General features: G+C 38.0%; 1 protein-coding gene across 1 annotated transcript in view; it reads right to left on the reverse strand.

Annotated features, from left to right (window-relative positions):
• The window catches only part of LOC131694872 (serine/threonine-protein kinase 26), a 65,585-nt gene that overhangs the window by 23,546 nt on the left and 21,322 nt on the right, over positions 1-20,717 (reverse strand). The window contains exon 2 of the mRNA XM_058983392.1: positions 10,459-11,397. Coding sequence (XP_058839375.1) covers positions 10,459-11,010 — 552 coding nt within the window. The 5' untranslated portion in view covers positions 11,011-11,397. The remainder of the gene's footprint in view (positions 1-10,458; positions 11,398-20,717) is intronic.

Raw genomic sequence — 20,717 nt, forward strand, 5'->3', positions numbered from 1 at the left:
AATATGATCCAAGAGACTTTGACTAATCAATAGTGATATAGCCTGTAATTCTGCAACCATTTTTATAAGTTTTGCATCATTCTGATAACCTGACGGTACCAGTTTATAAAGAAAATCGTTGTCTCCGCACTCTTTTACCCGTCACTCTGGAACCGGAATTCCAAACAACACAAAATTCAATAGCAGTCTATCGAAAAGTTATACTTTTCGTTTAAGACGAAGTTTGTCGGACCAGCCATCCATTCGAAAAATGAGTGTAATTTAAAAAACATGCAATGGTATATCACGTGCGGCGCTCTGGGCCGAGATTAGGTTGACAATTTTCAAAATGATGTTATAACCTTTCTATATGAGCGAGGCAAAAACACAAAACATAAAAAGGACAAATAATCCCTCTCAGTCTTCTCGATGCACCACTATCGAGGCGTAATGCAATCACCATCTTATAGCAATTGTTTGTCAGAGGTTTTTCGAAACTGAGATTTGATATAATCTCGAAAACATTTTTGACGAAAATTGACTTGTCTGGACTTTGACACACTTTCGCCTTTCGCGTATAGAAAGGTTATGTAATCGCTTTGAACATCGCCAACCTTATCCCGGCGGAAATTTTGCTTTATTTTGACATTTTTACGATTAATCTTACACGCTTGAATAGTGTATATCTCGAGAACGGAAATACGGAGGCGCCAGTAAGCATTTTTAACTATGCTCTTTCGATTATACTGATTTATGATATTTTCATTTTTACTCTATGTCAAGCTTTTCTGGTTGTATCAATTAATAGGTACTGTTACTCGATCAGATACAGTCGACGATTACGATTTGCTTTTCGCCAAGGTGTTGATTTTGTTATTCCATTTACGATTGGCGGATCATCGCATGGTCTTCGAGGTCTCCGGAACTAAAATACTTTCTCGACCATTTACGAGAAAAACATGGAATTAAAACAAATTATCGAAATTAAACTCATCAATCACGCCTCGCCTTTGGTTGATGAACTGTAAAGTGGAAAACTTTCAGTTTCTAACATCTCTTAATACGCGCACTGTAATAAACCGACCGACTCAGCAGTATGGGTGAAAAGGGGTCCGTATGAAACATTTTCAAATCGATTTCCTTTCGTTATCGTTTTCTCTTCCAATGCTGGATGGATTTTTCCCTGTATTCTATCAGGTCACTGGTTACATGCGGGCAGGGTTACCACATATACAGATTATTCTGTATTTTACAGATTTTTCAAGATAGTTTACAACCAAGATTCTGTATATACAGATTACAGATTTTTCGCTAAAATACAGATTTTACAGATTTTCAGTGCAGGTTAGTTGAACCTAGCCTATCAGAATTTCATATAACGCTTAAAAAGCATCCTATGCAGTTCAGACTTTAAGTAAACGCTAAAGGCTAGTTTCCAGTGCGGAAAACGTGTAATGGGATTTGGGTTCTTGTGTATTTAAAATGGAGCTCGGGATTTTAAATCCCGTGACTAAACAAAAATGACAGTTTTCATGAAGTGTAAACCCAACCGCAGGAAACATCAGGAGATTTTAAAACTCCACACAGAAATCCGGCCGGGAGCAATTCAACACAAATTGTTTCTGACGGGGAAAATTGTATTTTTATTAGATTTAAAATTCTGTGCTATTTTGATACTGTTGGTGCTTTTTAGAAGCAGCAGAACTTTTGTTTTGACAGTTTGGAGAGATTTCGACGGAAAATTGTCCCTGATCAAATCCTGACACAAATCCTGCGACCGATTTCCCGAACTGTAAACTAGTCATGGAATAAAAACGCCAAATTTAGAATTCATTTGTTCTCCAGATAAAAAATAAAATCAATCTCAATTTTTTATTTGTGATCGGCTATCACAATTAATTTTTTACTGTCAAAATATTGTTTTTTGGGAAGCTTCTAGTTATTTTTTGAATACAGATTTTCGTTTCAGAATTTTTCTCTCGCGATACAGATTTCCAGATTTTTTCACGAAAAAATACAGATTTCAATGTGGCAACCCTGCATGCGGGTTCAGAACCTGCATCTCTATTAGAGTATTTAGGGTTGGGTTTGTTTTTCACAGGAAAAGAATATATATAGATGTACTATATATTTGAAGAGCTTACTAGCAGCTTCCGATTTCAATTGAGTTTCAATCGCAGTAATTTCCGATTGAACCATTTCCAATTTTAGAACGATTTGATATAGGGGATTTGGGTATGCAAATTCAAAGTTGTTGAGGGTAACATTGATCAGGGGATGAGTAAACCAGTTAAAATGCAATACATTTAATCTGCTTTGAAAGTCTCGAGTAACAAACAAGCAACCAAAACCAATCTATTATTCGGCGAAAACAAAAGGCACGTCATTTCCATCCGATTATCAACCACCACCCATAACGAAAATCATTCTCCTTGTAAGTAGTGCAAAGCTTTCATCCACACGCCAGCAATGTGACCATAGCGGAGAGAAGACCTTCAAGTAGATAAGCTCTTTTCCTGTTCTGGAAACTAAAAATAAATCCTCTTTTCCACCGACAGGACAGGTTCGAGCTAGTATGTTGGGAGGCGCATACTGAACCCTAATGTACGTAATTGACAATACAGAGTAGAGTTATATTCCTGTATAACAAAAACCCAAAGAAGACCTACCGATAACACACAAAAGAAAAAGTGTTGGCCAATTAAACGACAGCTGATTGACTACACTACACTGTCCATTTGTGATCTAATCATTGTCCATTAAGTGACTGAAATGTTATGAACAGGATACAAGATTTTGCGCTGAGAATCACAAGGTGTACAAGGCACTGTATTTATAGGTATGTTTACCGCAGACATCCACGACCATTATTTTTGTCCCTCTGTTTGATGGATTGATGAGTGCTCTGGTTTTGTTTTGAAGCATCACTTCTAACCGAGGGCATTATCGATGGAGGAGGTGTTTGTACAAGAAATTCTGTAACCGTGATAAAGCCACTACATTCCAATGCTATCTTTGCCATATCGCAATCGGAATGAGGGTGGCTGTTTTGTCAAAGATTCTCATCGGGTTGTATGGGGCTTTCAATCGGTTCAGCCGTGAGATAAGATTGTGTACAACTGGTAAAATATTTACTTTTTGAGCAAATAACTGCTTGCTTGGCGTTTTACTAATCAAAGGAAATACATGACAAATTCTAGATTTTAGTTAGTGGGAATATGCTTGTATTTCTTGACAATTGCCACGTAGTGGAAAACAGATATAAGTTACATCCATTTAGACCATGCTTTGTACTACTATTTTCATTTACTAGTAGTATTTTGTAAAGCAACACTAAAAGGCAAAATAAAAGATTTCTAGGATTTACTTATTTAAAAAACTGTGTCTTATTAAATGATACTTTTCAGCCAACTTATTTATTTGAAGAACAACAAAGTATCAAATAAAAAAAATAATGACTTGGGAGTATGGATATTTTTTTCAGATTGAGGTGTGTTCTTATCAATCCTTCCAAAATCAACTGATTGAACAAATAATCCCAAAACAGTCTGAATTGTTACACTTTAAGAATATTTATAATCTAGAAATACACTTAGCTTAGAAATATTGATGATGATAGAAGTGAATAAGTGATTAAGCAATACGACCGGTAACGGTTGGATTTTTTCCTTGTTATAAAAAGCCCTGAAACTGCCGACTGAACCAGAGAACAAAATGTGTTCAATTAGGACCCGTTCATGTACCTTTAGGACGGAAAAGCATTTATTTTTAACACCCTTAGTTGACAAGTACGGACTGTTTTTATTTTTGGCAATGAATAAAACTTTTCAATTGCTCACATGGGTATCTTTTACAACCATTAAAATTAGGTCAATTTTACAACCAGCTTTAAACTAGGAGTAAGTATTTTGAATTTTTTTGAATTTTATTAAGATTAGGGGGTAATTAGAGCTACGTTTATGAGTAGTAGTACAGTTGACCCAACTGAGTTGGGTATGTCTAAACGAGATTATGTATTTTAACATGGGTCGGCTATACCAACTTACGCGTGTGATGTTTATGTTGTAGGTCCCGTGTTTGTTAACTCATACGACGGACCTGTTTCGTTTTACTTTGAAGTCACATCGAACAATCGATGGTCTACAGTACAAGTGAAAGAGGCACTTCTGAGAATGACAAGAGAAAGGAAAAGGGGTATCTTTATATTGATGGTTTCGAAGAAGTTGTATAGACGTTTATAAGGGAGATCGCGGCTTGTCAGTACATCCCGAACCGGGAAATTGAGTGATCTTTCGAGGGCCCGAAGGGAATCCAGTAGTTGAGATCTAGCAGAACAAAACTTGGCGCATGCTCAGACAAGATGCTCGATATCGTGATGACCGTCACCACAAGCACACCAACTAACACTCCATTGTTCCTCCATTGTTTCAAGCATCCTCTAATGAGAGATATTGAAAAACTCATTAAAGTATCTTTCGTAAATGTTACCTTCTACTGCGCCTGCCTTAGCAAGAGAGCTCTTCTTCGTGATTAAGGATGGAGCAATGCGAAGGAACCCAAACTAAGGTAATCTTGTACAATCTTGCAGATAAAGCACGCAGGAGCTCCCACAGTTTCGCAAGAAAATATGGAATGCGCTTTCTACGTTTCACTGAACGGAGAGCTTCTATTGAGCTGAGGCTATCCGAAACAATAAAGTAATGATCAATGCACAAAGTATGAATCATCCCAAGGGTATACTGGATAGCAGCAAGTTCAGCGACTTAAACTGAAGCAGGATCATTGAATTGTTCTAATGAAGCGGTGAGGTTTTGGTTGAATATACCGAAGCCAGTGGAGCCGTCGAAACTTGACCCGTCGGTTTACATCTTCTTCATAGTAAATTTCGACTTCACGAACTTTGCTATGAAAGATGTTTGGGATCACTTGTTATTCGGGATTCCACGAATTTCATCTTTCACAGATATGTCGAAGAATACAGTTGAATCAGAAGCATGAGGGAGATTGACACGGTTGGGAGAATACGAAGAAGAATTGCTATTTCGTGCCATGCAATCGAAGTACAAAGACATGAATCAGGTATGGGCATTGAGCTCGACAAGCCTCTCTAAATCTGCAAATACTAACAACTTCAAGATATCGCACCGGATTAGCAATCGATATGAGAGTTCCTAAAGTCCATTTTATAGAGGAAGGACGCCCGTCAGCACTCATCGTATGGGTCAAGTGCATGCAACCCAAAGAAATAAGCAAACTACAATACTGGATTCATTCAAGTTTGGTGAAATGTAACAGAAACATCCGTACTCCATCACCGACAATATCGTTGTTTGGTACAGCCTAATCAAATCTCCAGCGTGGGCACCCCACCATGTTCCGGTTATTGTAAAGAGTTAGTTGACCCTTTGTTGGTACTTCTGTTACAGATACCTAATGCGACATCCCCAGGCACCTTCGGAGTCGAATAATTCCCCGAGATATTTGAAAGTAAATACTTGAGCAACAGTTTGACCCATTAAACTTGGCTCATGCCCAATTGAAGTTGAAGTTGCGCTGATTCACCCTTTCATGAAAATACGATTATCTCAGTTTACTCCATGGAGAATCCGATGCCCAGCTAGAGGCACCAAGCAGACAAACTATTCAAGGTGTCTTGCAAAGGTCCTTGTAAAATCGACTCAAAGCTGTGTAATAGAAACCCCACCAACATCTGCAAGCTGCCTTAGCGTACAGGAACTGACAAGACATTCGTCAATATCATTCGCGTAAGAGTTACAGGGCTTAGACATGCGCCCTGGGGAAGACCCACATAGCTAATTCGTGATGTCGATAAATCACCATGCGAAAAATTCACCTGTTTTTCAGACAATAATTTTAGGAAAAAAATGTTTAAATTTACCCTCAAGAAACTCAATAAATAAATTCTACAAGCGTCTCTCGGCAGAGTCTGGCAGATTGTTCAAAAAGTTAAATTTGATTCTGTCTGGCACTGGGGCTTTATTGTTACATGATAAGAGAGCAAGTGAGAACTCCCCCTTCGAAACTCGTCTTCCGTTCGCTGAGGGAACACGACGCGGTGTATCCGCAGATCCAACGGGTGGAATATTCCACGCTCTCCTTAGTACTGTTTCAATTTCGCATACAATGGGCCGTTAGCCAAAGAGTATTCATCGATGTTTCTCTCATTAGCCCGTCAACGAACCAGCGCCAGTAACTACGGATTTTGACTTTCATTAAACTCTCCATTCGCATTTCTAACGTTGAATACTGACGTGGGAGTTACAATTCCATAAAACTAGCACCGGTGCGGCGAGGGGTTCCACAAAAAGCAATCTTTCATGTAGGACATTTTTTGAATTGGCCTAAGATGAAGCCGTCGAATTACACAACATTTTTTTGTGAGGCAAAGTTTGAACCGCTCATATGGTAGTCGGTCTGTGCCAGTATTGCTCTTCTCCCATCCATTATTCTTCTTGGCCGCCGATGGATCAAAAGCCCTTGTCATTGTGTTTATTATATTTATTACGCATAATAAACATGTCGTTTTGCAATTTGGCATTTAACCCAATTGTAGAAACGTGTCTGATAGGGAGAGTGGAAATGCCAACTTGTCATTAACATTTCGCGGTGAATTTCTTAACATTCATTTGGGATATCTTTTATACTTTTTGTGCGCTGGCTTTGTATTGCAAATTTTGGAAATGATCATTTAAGTGTTAGTAAGAAGCAATACTCCCGATGACCGACTGTTTGGAGTTCAAATTGCTCGTTTCTAATTATTGAAAATTGATTGTGAACGACTTTCGTACAAATTTCTGATTCCTGATTCGTACAAATTGCTAAGATCATATTGTTTATAGATGACTAGATACCTCTATTATATTCCACACGGCTTTATCCCTTTATGTAACACCCCGCTGAATAATTATTAAAATGCCTATTCGAATGACATTCATACTTCTACTGCAGGTTGCACTCTTGAAAACTTTGATCTTAAATGAAAAGACAAAGCGCGTGAGTACTTATCCAAATCACAATATCCACCAAGATATAGCCTGATTCATTTCCCTACCTACTAACACCAATCCTGTCCTGCGACACTTGTGGATTATTCAGAGAGTCCCTCGGTCATAATAGTCACAAGTGTTGAACTAACATTCCTTCCCATCCCAAAATTGACCTGACAGGCGTGGCCATCTACGTTATTGATCATACTATAATCTTAGTCTCTTTAGGTTGCACATTGAATATGATGTACTACCCCCAAGTATCATACAATTGGTTCAAAATGCAATTTCAACAGGCTTTGATCAATCACGGGATACTCACGGGCGGTCAACTAAGCTAAGCTAAGCTTACTTCGAAACATCGCTTACAGCGTCCCTGACGAGAACGCTTCAGTATCTCATCGCACTGTTTGTACGCGGGCACGTCGGTAGATCATGTGGATTGCCCCACAGTAGAGACACTTTTCGACATCCCTTCCACAGGAATCATCTACATGGTTCCCACCGCATTTCCCACAACGAACCTTAATGCTCCAATGAGTTATGTGCCCCATTCCTTTGCAACTAGTACAATTTATGACCCGCGGAACAAAAAGGCGAACAGGTTGACGAACCTTGTCAAAGAGAAGGTAGGTAGGAAGAGCCGGCGATGGTCACCCGATAAGAATCTGAGTTGACACATGTTTTCTTCACGTCGGCTGAGACTTTACTGGCTGAAGCATGAGATCTTTAAAACAGCCAACCCTGTGTGTCAATAGAACAGCGAAATTCAAACGCCGAGTCGATAACGACTCTGTCCACTTCATCCCAGTTAGCTGGTACATATATTCTGTACTCCTTCGTAAAAGTCGAATAGGTAGGAAGGCCTTTTGAAATTTATACTTCATCTAGATTTTAATAATGGTTTTGTGTGGATAAACTGGTGGCAAAGCTGAACACATTTCTTCCTACGTATACTATTCTTATACACGCTCAACCAAAGTTTCTATAACCTAAAAGAATTCAGAGTAGCATTTTGAAAATAATCCTGAAAAGTTCTTCCTGGTGTAGTTCAAATAAGTGGCGTAGATTTATAAACGCAGACACATTGAAAATTATCGCGGATAATGATAACCATTAAATCAGAGCAGTCCCATATGCATTTCTGTCAAAAACGAGTTCTCCGGTGGATGTTCTTGATCACTTTAAAATTACAAATTAACTCCATTTTATGGAAAATTTCACACAACATAACAAAACTAGTTTGTCCCATCCAAAGGACTCCATGAACAATGAAATCTTCCACATGTAAACTATAGCGATCGAAAGTCACCATGTTTGGCTAAATACTCATATTGATTTAGAAATACTCATATTGATTTAGAAATGTTAAATTAAAAAGAACATAAAATTAAATTAAATTCATAAAAAAACAAGTCGTCTTTAAGCACTAGGCAGTTCTAGAGAAAATTTTCAATAGGACGTAAGTAACATTGAGAGCCTCTCTTTGTTTACTTTCTCTTTCGTTTATTACGACGTCATTACAACACTTTGCACTAATTTTCCAGTACATATCCAAAGCCGACGGTTTTTACTAGAATATTATGCAAAGAGTAGAGTAGTAAATGTTGAAATGGCCGAATAATGAACAGAAGAGAAAGACCCCAAAGAGAATCTCTCATTGTTACTTACGTCCTATTGAAAATTTTCTCTAGAGTTGCTCGTTTAGGCATTCATTTGGCGTAATATCCGAAAGGTTTAAATCCTGCTTCGAGAGGATTCCGATAAAAATCGTGACAAACCAAAACAAAACCTTATCTACTGAAAATGCTTCTCTGATTAACTATTCCTTCCAGCACGTACACACATATCCAGACACAGCAAAAATAAAAAAATAAATAACGGCTCGATTTGAATCCGAGAGCACGTCTCGTTTCGTTCCTCCATGTTGTGGATCGGTAGATCATGGATATGCTGAACTTTGAAGCAATTTACACAGTTTAATTCCCACTGATCGCTGGATGCCGGTTCAACGAAAATTGCCTTGTCATTGTTATTATTTTCTAGTGAACTAATTTTACCTATTGCATGGATTCGGTTTGTGAGTCGTTTTTTATTTATTCGTCGGAAATCAGTTGCACACTGGTCCTCGGATACAAGCTAGCGGAACAAAATTAATAATTTTCTGTGTTTTTGGTGAACTGTTGCAGAAATACATAAACCTTCATTTGATAGCAATTAGTAGTTTTTAACTTTCTCACACACATGATGCTTGAATCCAAATTTTAGATGATGAATTCTAGACAGTGTGTGCCTTTGACGAAATTGTTGATCACCACGAACTTCAAAACAATAAGACATATGCTTTTATTTTGATCCGCAAGCAGGCTACTGTGGTCCAGTGTAGCATTGCGATTATACATCAAGGTCTCCGAAACTGCGCGCTTACTGTTGATCTGACGTGTGTGTTCGTTCCAGTGAAAGTGAACAATCAAATAAAGGAGATCGGTGCGCTATTGTTCTCCTATAAATTTGCTCTGAATTTCAAACAAAATAAATTAACTTTTGTTTTCATGTAGCAATATTTGGCACGAAAACATAAATAGGAAAAAGAACATTGAATTAAGTTCGAACGTTAGAATACAAAATGTATCTACGTATTCCCCGTGTCTACCCAGGGAGTACGAAACACACATCTCGGCGACAAATGAAACGTTTCATCATTACGTCAAAATAAGATCCGATTGAGACAGTCGCCGAAGCCGGTATTTCATAAATCACGACTCAAGTTGGCAGTAATAGCGGTTGGCTGTCAGAGGGGGGCTAGTTACAGGGTTGGGCTGGATTCGAGAGCCATTTTAACGGTTGAAATGCAATGACTAAGCTAGTATGCATGAAAACGAAGAAGTAGGAGGAGTGTTGTGTAATTATACCCACTATAAGCAATCAGCTGTTGCATGCTTTCCGTGTTAAATTTCCGCGGGCGAGTTTCATTATTAGCCCAAAGCAGGGACATTTCTTTGGGTCGTAGTTCGTAAAGAGGTCAAATAGGTGTCTCGTGTGAGCATGCGTTAATTTTTATCATAGGGAATTCAAATTCTCTTTTAAAATTGGTTCGATTGCTCAACGATGAAATAGAAGTAATGTTCTAATTGTAACGAAAACGGAAATCTCTACAATTCTTTTAAATGTTTGATAATCAATCAGTCAAATTTTGCACGCAATCAGTTTCAGTATTATTCATTCATTAGTTGAAAAGTTTGAATAAAGAAGTCATTAACTCAAGCTGGTACTCCCACTTTTTAGTGACTGTCAATAATTATGAAAAATGATATCAATCCATAATGTGGCTGGAAGTTTCCAGCCACATTATGGATTGATTCAACATCAATCAATCGTTGCTGAAGCAGTTGGGTTGGTCCTTATCCTGTACGTACATACATCAACCACGCTCCGATCAATCAATGAGTGATGCCATTTAGAACGCACTTACCAACTCTTCTGGTTGTTGTCGTAGACCGTTTGTCTGTTGCTGTGACTGTTGTTGTTGCTGCTGTTGTTGCTGCTGCTGTTGTTGTTGTTGCTGCTGTCTGGTAAGGTGTGGTGGTACCGCCGTCGATAATCGACCATTTGATCGGTTCTGATGTGGCACAAAGTTTGGAGGCAGCGAGTGCAACTGCTGACCAGGTGATCCATTTCCGATTTCGTACATCGATATAGGCCGTGGCTTAACGGGGTACGGGGAACTACCATTGTAGTTACCATTTGAAATCTCTTGAAAGGATGGAGACTGGGACAGTGGTTTGATCTCGTAGTGTGGTTGGTAGCGGCCATTCTGGACCGGACTTTGGCTTGTGTGCGGTAAGCTGTATGAGTTCCTATAGCCCGGCTGATTCCAGTGTGAATTGTTGGCAGCACCCGGACCAGGACCGTTGCCGTTGTAATGCGGATGGTGGTGGTGCAGAGAGTTTGGGCCGTGCTGCTGCATTGCAGCCACGCCGATATCTCTCCACATCTTACGAGCACGTTCCTCGTCTCGCTTCATGCAATTTGCTACGTAGGGCTGGGTTCACTTTCCACTGCCGGCTAATGTCGCCGAGGAGAAACTAATGAAAATTCGCTCACTGCTCACATCACTTCACTGGGTATGATCTTCGGATATTTGTGTTGTTATTTTCACGGTATGACTTCGGATAGTAAACACAAAATGGCACTTTGATCGCTGAAACAAGATATTTTTCATTCACTTCAAGACACACATCAAACGCGCTGGCAATTGAAGCACTTCGATACAGCGAACAGTTTTGATGCTACCGATTCCGCTGGAAAATTCGCTACTACTGCTGCTAGTTGACTGCCTGGCTTATTCGGTCGGTTGGATGGTTGAAAAAATACCTAAATTTCACGCATCGCATCACACTTGTGGCACACACTAATGGAAGAAAAATGACAATAACAGAAAAATGTAAAACGCAGAACAGGTGGAATTTCTACTCGCCTCAATTTGCCCCAATATCACACATATGCTGAGAATTGCTTGCCACAATAATGCTGGCTCGATTATTGCCGGTCCGTTGTCGTACAGTGGAGTTAATTAGACTTGTAAAGATAGCACATAACTGGCCACTCCTAGTGGTGGGGCCTATGTAGCTTTATCTGATTAACTGCGCCATTTAACGAACAACGTCTTCCGCCTTTCGGGTAGAATGTAATCGTTTGCTGTTACGCTTGTTATAAGAAACCATTTTAACTAACTAACTATTTAACTAACAATGCAGAACGGACGATTCAAGGTCAGTAAGTCTTTTAGCGGTTGAACAACTAATCAAATTCGATTCGGTTCGATAATCGCAGCTTTGTAATGAAACGAATTGATTTGATCGATATGTTTATGTCAATAATTGAAGAATAATATTTTGCAGGACGATTTAAAATAAACAAAAAGGTAATTTACATACTACACCAATAGATAATTCGATTGTAAAAGTAGAGTATCAGCTATTATAAACCTATTGACTGATTCTTTGTTTCTAAAACTTTCTTTTTCTATACATTAAACTAATGATTGCACTATGTCCATGATGTCGATCTCATATTCAAAATAGTTAGGACTAAGCATTGAAAAACTGAACAAAAGAAGGGTGGGTAATATCAGAGACATAGCCGCCATGAAGTAGAATACAATTTAGTTTTTCCCTTCTAGCTTGTGCCGTAAACTGTCATCGGAATCTCCGAGTGATGCGTTTTGGATGATTCCTTTCCAAATTTGAAAAACATGTCATTGTGTTTAATGTTCTGGAATATGCAAGCACTTTTAAACTGTGAACATTTTCACCAGGACGATATTTGCTTGTAATGTTCCTAATTTAATAATACTATTATTTACAAAAAAACATGAAAAATTGCATCCTAAATTGTTGTTTCTAATTTGTTCGCAAATATCAAACGTTCGGTGGTTTGGTGGTACAAACTTTTCTCTTCTGTTGATGGGGGTCGAGCTTAGGCAGCATAACTACGAATCACTCGACTCCACCAACATGCCTCCTGGTAAAGACATACTTGTCCCTCGTTACCGTGAGAACCGACAAGTCTGTCTTTACCAGGAGGCATGTTGGTGGACTTGAGTGATTCGTAGTTATGCTGCCTAAGCTCGACCCCCATCAACAGAAGATAAAAGTTAAGCCTGTAGGATATTAGGCCTGTTCTAATGACCCTGCCACTTCTAGTTTTCCGATCTGTATACTTCACATCTTTACATCATAAGTATTCATAACTTACCCTACCCAGTAATCTCTAGCTAATTGAAAGTCGTTAAAATGTAAAAAATAAAATGTGACTGGGTCACAATTTTCCTTACAAGTTGGGAAGTGTTGATACCGTGTTTTTAGGCCAACATCCTTTTCCCAAATTATCGCTTCCGTAAGGTATCCAGAAAATGTTCTGTCATGCAATTGTTAAAGATCTTGTAGACCGAATGGAAGAAGCTGTAGTTAACTTCAAGAAAATTTAAAGATGGCCATGTCGGAGCTACGCGTACGATAAACGTCGCAGTTGGAACTCAGAATAAATTCACCCCAGAAGAGGTTTTACATCACAAGGAAATAGATTCAAATGAAGTGAAATATAGCGAAGCAGACTATGCCTACTAAATTGGAGTTTTTGAATATCTCCCAACAGTTATTCCGAAATTTCTACTGGACCAAATTAAGATGCAAATAAAATTAAGATGCAAATAAAATGATTACAGTTAAATTTTGTCATTAATTTTCCTGTAATAATGATTAATTATTCTATAAATATCGTTTTCGCAATCTTACTATACAATTAACTAACAGTATGATTTTCTTAATTACGAAAATCATGATAAGATCTTACATGGGGGAGGGGATGTTCACCAAAGTCTTACGAACTCTTATCTGGGGGGAGGAGGAGGTTAAAAAGTTCTTAAAAACCTTACGTAATTAGTGTATGGCCCCTTATTTCTCTCGAATAAAAGACAACTATCTCTGCAAGGTTCATGCACACTTTCTTGACTCTTTTCAATTTCTACGATATTAAAGATTGTCAAATCACAATCTCGTTGCGAAATCATAGACATTTTGGATTAGCAATTAGTAAAAAAATTAAACAGTTGTGTACATGACATGACCACGACGATATCAAAAATATAACCCCTTTCAAGAGCGTGCAACACAATTCGCGAATGAATCTCAATCTGTCAAAACAATTAACTGGAGACTGTGCCACCAAGTATTTCAATTAATCAACCATATTTTGGAATTGATCGATTACAATCAGCAACTTTGTGAAAAATAATCTATAACCACAGATACATGCATTTTAAACTAAAAAGAACACCTGCTCAATCTGGGAAGAGTAACATCTAGTTTTAAAATTTTCAGTTTTATGTTATAGAACAATCAAAATTATGAATCTAAAACTATACCACACCAAAACGTGTCTTTAGGTCGTGTCTTTCCAAATCAATCGAGTATGTACTGAATATTATTTATGTATTCAAAACACTGTTCTAAACGTGTTTTGAATGAAACAACACAGAGAACGGCAGCGTATAGCAGTGATGTGATTGTTTCCATTCCTATTCCACATGCAAAATCCAATATTAAAAACTGTGTACGAGTCAATACCACTGACGAACAGGGTTACCATATTCAAAAGTTTTTTTGTAATGTTACAGATTTTTTTCAGAATTTTTGATCACAGATGACATATTTTTGGCATTTTGATGAAAAAAATTCACAGATTTTCACAGATTTTTGAAAATATTGTGATTTTTCACAGATTTTTGGAAATATTGTGATTTTTCACAGTTTTTTTTTGGAAATTTATCACAGATTTCCACAGATTTTTTTTCCTTTTTTAGTTATCACAGATGTGGCATCCCTGCTGATGAAACCCCATAGTTAGAGATAGACGCTATGTATTTTCGGCGGCATCACCTCGCACACAGTTAAACCGTGTAAAACTTGAACCCGTTTCCCTGCTGTATGCAGTCTATCGTGCCGAAACCCTGCAAGTACACGAACGATTGTACCGTCCGGATGATATCGTCATGATGTTGTTCGTTTAATTTTTGAACGACGAAACGAATGATTAAAACGAACACGCGGCATCTCTATTTGTGAACTACCCGTATATGATTGAGTCACTTAGGTGTGATTCCAACGTTGCCAAAAATCCATGGCGTCTGCGACTTATTGAACCGCCTGGACAATACAGACAACATGTAGCTCGTTTGGCAACTGAGCATGTGATGAAACGCTTAGACGCTTTTTTGATGGCTCTGCCTGAAATAGGCTTGCAAATTTCACATTTTTTCCGTCGTTTTCGAAGTATTTTCTAAAAATCTTTTGTTCATTTATAGTAGTCGTAAAACCCAGGTGCGCATATTTCCAATCAGATAGTGCAATAATATTACGATTTCGTTCAATACAACGAAAGTTATTTGCATTTAAAGACTGGGAAAATTTCTCAGAATAAATTTTTGAAACGGGACTCCAGTATTGAAACGTTAGAAGTCGTTGACAATCGTTTACTATGTTACCTGATTGGGCGGTTCAGAGGCTAAATCACTGCTCGTGGTTTTTGTGTAAATCGTTTCACAGTTCAGTCATTGCATATTGAGTAATTATGTCTGGTAGGATAAAGGTATGTGGTTTGACTAAAGATGTTGAATACTGAGTAGTGTAGTTTTGGTGAACATAGAAAAAATGTAGTCATAAATTCATAAAAAGAAAATCAAGATTTCAGCCGTTTTCGAAAATCATGACAAGAATCCCAAAATCATGAATAATAAACTACGTATTTTTAAAACAATATACGAAAATAATTCGCTTTAAAAAATACACTCTAATGTTTGGTTGTTTCTGTGAAATATACAGATCTTGGATATGCTCAGTTCTTTTTGTGATTACAATCCATAATTTGAGAATACACAGATTTGTATTAACGTCCTCCACTGTCGAGGCCATAAATTAACTGTTTTTTGGAGAAAAAATTGCAAAGTATCTACTGAAAAAAAAAATTGAAATATAATTTTCATTTCGAGCTACATGTTTTGACTTTTAAATTTTAATTTTAAGACCAGAAAAAAACACTGGTTGCCTTGAAACATCATTTGATTAATCAAATAATTCATTTTTCTTGGTTTTTGACGTATGTGCCAATACCTTTATTTAAGACTTTTTGGTGGTATCCAACGGGGAAAACAGAGTGAAATGGTAAAATAACCGAAAGCAATTATATGGAACAAATCTCCCAGAGGCAGGATTCGAAGCTGCAATCCTTGGGACTCCGGCCCAATGCACAAACCCTTATGCTATCCCTGTGCTATAATGAAGTCCAAGAGAGAACACATGATTATCGCATTGCCGACAGTACCCTGCCTTTAATGTGAGATCACACACGACCGCTGCTACCACCCAACACATTTGATCTATTTAATTTCCCCGATAGATATAAGGGCCCGAGTTTTTATCATCGTCTGATGTCTAATTTTAGCTCTTTACCCATCGCACTTAGGAGCAAGTATGTGAAATATACATATCGGAAAACTAGAAGTGGCTGGGTCATTAGAAACAGACTTAAAACCTTACGGACTAATCTTTTGTCTTCTGCCGGCTCTGATCTTTATCGTGAAAACCGACAAAGTAAAGAGGGACTAGTCAGTATTTGCGTGAGCCGTGCTGGTAGACTTGAGCGATGCGTAGTAACTCTGCATAAGCTCGACTCCTGCCAGCAGAAGGCAAATGATTAGCTTGTAAGATTTTACTCCTGTTTCTAATGACCTACCACATCTAGCCACAGATCTGTATATTTCACATCATTGCTCTCACACGAGTACTATGACTCTGAAATGTTCATAACATTCCCTACTTAGCAATCTCTAGCTAATTGAATGTCGTTAAGAAGTAAAAAATGAAATGTTCCTATATATTATTCGAAATAAAAAATAAATAAATTAGTTATGGAATTTGTGTTTCGACTAATTTCTATTGCGTTATCAGGATAAAAGCAAGGATATTGATCCTAATTTATATGCATTCCAACAATGGTAGGTCAAGTAATTAATGATACCCTTAAGAATAGGCCCAAAATGGGGTCATTACACTATCTGCAATGTAAAAAGTATGTAAATGTATGCGAACCTTGCAAAGTCTTTAGAAGACTTCACAGAATCGACATTTAACATTTTTCCCCCTAATTATGCTTTCGATCATCTCAGAACACCACTTTTATGAGAAAAATCACATTGAAAGACTGTACGGGAAAAAACTGCTTCAGAGTATAAAACTTTCGCTGTAGATGACTTGTTTGTTCTGAAATAACACATAAAGTAAGCTAGTAAAGATAATCTTTAACTGTAACTTTCCCTAATGTCACCATATCTTTCAGTTAATGGATCAAAGTAACCTTTCAAAAGTAAAGCAACCCACTGTTTTTATGTTTTATATTCGTACTATCTCTAATTCAAAAAATGAGTCGCCTATCAGCTTTTTGTTTCTATTGAAAAGCTGAGGGAATTTCCTATAAAATAGTATCAGTCAAAAATCCGGATGAACGGATGAATCGCAGTAACCATTAATTGGTAGTTTTTGTACGGGAAGTGTAGTTGGGAAATAAGAGTGACTCGTCCTTGGTAACTGAGGTGTCAAGGCCGCCTTTCAAGTCGTGTGACCTGCTTAGGGTAACATGCCCCATTGATGTCCATTGGCAAATTGTCGAACCAAAAATTTCGATTTTTTAGCAATAATTCATTAAAAATAAGCGTTGCACAGCGAAGAAAGATTTTTCTGTGATCGTCGTATGTAATTTGTTGCACGATCACAAATGCGCAAGTTTCACAACCTACGTCCAAGGTGTTCAAAATCTCTTTGGAGCGAAAAAATAGAATAAATCCATGCTTTTCCAATTAAAACGGAACCGAGTTTTCAAACAACTTATCGATCAAATCAGTCGTCGTCATTCTACGAGCTAATGGCCACACATGAAAACTTATGGTAATTATCTGTTATTGTTCCGCACTCCGCAAAGGGATGGTATGCACAACCCGAAGCAAGGGCATTTTTATGTCACTACCATGAGTAACACTGTTAAAATAAAGTAACCATTATTGAGTAGTAAATACAACCTATCCAAAAATTTGTAGCAGCTGTATATGTCAAAATTTTCGTAGATTTTTACCCGCTTTTCTTGTGGAATAGTAGGTTCTTGATAGGCAAAATTTTACCCAGTTTCTTATTTGAAAAACTGTCCACTTTGTGACAGCTGATGAACCGATAATTGTATAATTCTAATACTCTTAAATGGGTACATTATTTTAACCATGAAGCTTATCGTATTCACGAGTCACTTGAGGAATCAATTGGAATAATTTCTTTGATAAGATTTCAAACGGAAAACAGATCAGACATATGAGTGAGTTTACCGGGAGTAATCACGTGATAACTTTTCTTTCCTGCATGATTCTTGTGCGCTTATCCTGGGGACCAATTAGTGCTACTCTAACCATTGTCCGCAAGAGCACTGTACATTTTATCTCCAAAGCTTATTGTATAACTTAAAAGATTGTTAATTAATATATCAATGTTTCCTACAATTAATCTTGACATCTGCAGCGTATGCGGTATACAGATGAATTTGCACATTTCAGTTGTCGAAATACAAAACCATTCGGCCTACTCAAATCGAAATTCAGTTTCGTTACGCCAGAAACGATAGTTTGCCAAAGACCTTCTGTGGTTGTATCCACGCAAGGTTCCACGCTGCGTTGCTTACCAATAGAACTTCAAGGATGATTTGCTGGCGCTACCAATGGTCAATTAACGCTTCGCAACAGAATGCATCTGGCGTAACCAAACTCCGGCGAATGGGTGGCCTGTAATGTGCGAATCGGACCGAGTCAAAGGATGGGTGCACGCAAATGACGGGTGATAATTATAGCAACCATTTACTTCCTACTAATCCTACTTTCTGACCGGAAAGTCCCAACCATTGCTCATTTCTCCGCAGCGCACACAAGCTCAAGGACCAGGTTCAGCTGGGCAGTCATTACCATAATGGATGAGGCACTTGTTACCGCTACTGAGAGTTTTAAGTACATCTGTTTACCATCTCTCCAATCATTTATTGTAAAACACGTGCTGCTTTCGTTATCTTCGGCCCAGGTTAAAGCTAGTTTGGGCAAAATTATGCAACCAACTGACGTTGGTTTGGTATATGCAAGAACACGAGCGATATTCGATGCACGAATAGGTTGCATCGGTGCAATCGATAATCCCCCTCCCCCCACATGCTTTCTGTCATTGCCAAACGTTTACGTAGCATGCAAGCACTCTGCATGGAACACGCGCTAAGCAGTTCGATTCGGATTGGGTAAATAGGAAAAAAAAATCCAATAATGAACATGAAGCCAACTACAACATCAACAAAAGTCCCAACTAAATAGTCACGAAGAAACTAAAATCAACATGCCCGAGGAGTTTGTGTATATAGGCAGGCACTCGACTCTTATAGCACTACAGCTGCAGGTCCAAGAGTTCCATATGTCAGTTCAAGGTAAGCAACCTTGAATATACTGGTTCGTTTCGGTGTCGCGCTCCGTTGTTGTCCTACCCGCGATAGGCCCTGTGCCGGTCGCTAGTTGAATAGTTTCTCTCGATTGGTGTATGTTAAATCGCTTTCCAAAAAAATAAAACAAGCCACAATACAACCGCCGTGTGCCACTGCGGTGGAATGGACTATCCGATGGTTTATGAGGTGCTATTTGTGTCAGTGGAGCCGAAATGGTTGATTGCTGTGTCGCTGGATGGGATGGCACCTTTTGATGCGATAATTAAGTCCGTTGAAAGCGGCTGGAAATCTGGATATCTACAGTAAAATGTGAAATAATCACAAGTACTTTTCAAGTAATTGAAAAAATCTCAATCGGCTATATTCTAAATACTTTTCAGCATTAGATATTATCGAACCGTGCATGAGCGAATTAAGAGTGAAAATAAGGTTCAGTATTTAATAAAAATAATAAATAGAATAAATCAATTTGAAACCTTTTTATTAATGACTAAGAGTGTGTCAATTCTCCTTTTTTAGTGTTTCAACGACATTTAATGAGGAAGGGACTGGAAGATATGAAATAATTTTCAATATAAGGAGCCATAGAAAGCAAATTTCCAATGCCAAAATATCCTGACTCCTGCGTAGCAGACAAAAGATTAAGTCGCCGGGAAGCTCTAAGCTTGCTCATATGACCCTACTCCACGCTTTTATAAACTTTCTTCCTACAACTCCTTGCTCTCCCTTGAGTACTTTGACTTTTAATAATGGAAAATATTTCACATCCTCCATTCCCTTGCTAATTAAATGTCTTCAAATCATAAAAATATTGATTTCAAAATTCCTCCATTTCACATTAAATTTGTGTTAGTATAGATACATCGTCTAACTTGACCCTAAGTTGGAACTAGTTACCGACGAGACGAACCACAAAAATCAAACTTAATTAAAGTTAGATCTTGTGCTTTACTCACAAATTGGTTTACTCCAATTTTTCCATTTTTGGGGTGTCAGGCGTATTGTTGTCTAGCCAAAAGGCTCTCATTCGATTTCGCTTTCTCGTCGGCTAGCCACAGTATTTGTCTTTCCTTTGCGGGACATCACTCAGGACTAGTCAGTTACTTTAGGCGTTCACATGTGTCGTGTCACTGTTTGGATTATTATGTCTAGCTAATGCTTATTTGAGTACTAGTTTTGATACATCATCTAACTTGGCCCCAAGTTGGTGCCAGTTACTGACGAGATGAATTCGAAAGACAAAAATTGAACTTAATTTCACTTACAATTGGGTGTAATTTTTCCGATTGGACAGAAATTTACCAAATTCTGCATAGTTTGAAGTTAATTGTTTACATCTAGCATATTTCGTTGCTTGTTATGATGTGGCAAATATGGAAGCAACGTGCAAGATTGAAGAACAATTCAAATGTAATTTACTGGAGTTGCGGCTTTTGCGGTCTGTTGAATTAGGATGGCTGATTTATACTACCAGACAATGGTTAAAAAGGTTGACAAGACAACTAAAATATTTAGCACACCACAACGCAATATGTGAAGCAAATTTAAGAAAAAGCCGCCGATCGTCGACTTTTTAATTCGGCCGTTCTAATCCAACAGAACGCAAAAGCCGAAATTTTAGTAATTCATCCTGTTATCTTTTCAAGTCAAAATTTATAA

This window comes from Topomyia yanbarensis, unplaced genomic scaffold, assembly GCF_030247195.1.
Source record: "Topomyia yanbarensis strain Yona2022 unplaced genomic scaffold, ASM3024719v1 HiC_scaffold_177, whole genome shotgun sequence".
NCBI classification, from domain to species: Eukaryota; Metazoa; Arthropoda; class Insecta; order Diptera; family Culicidae; genus Topomyia; species Topomyia yanbarensis.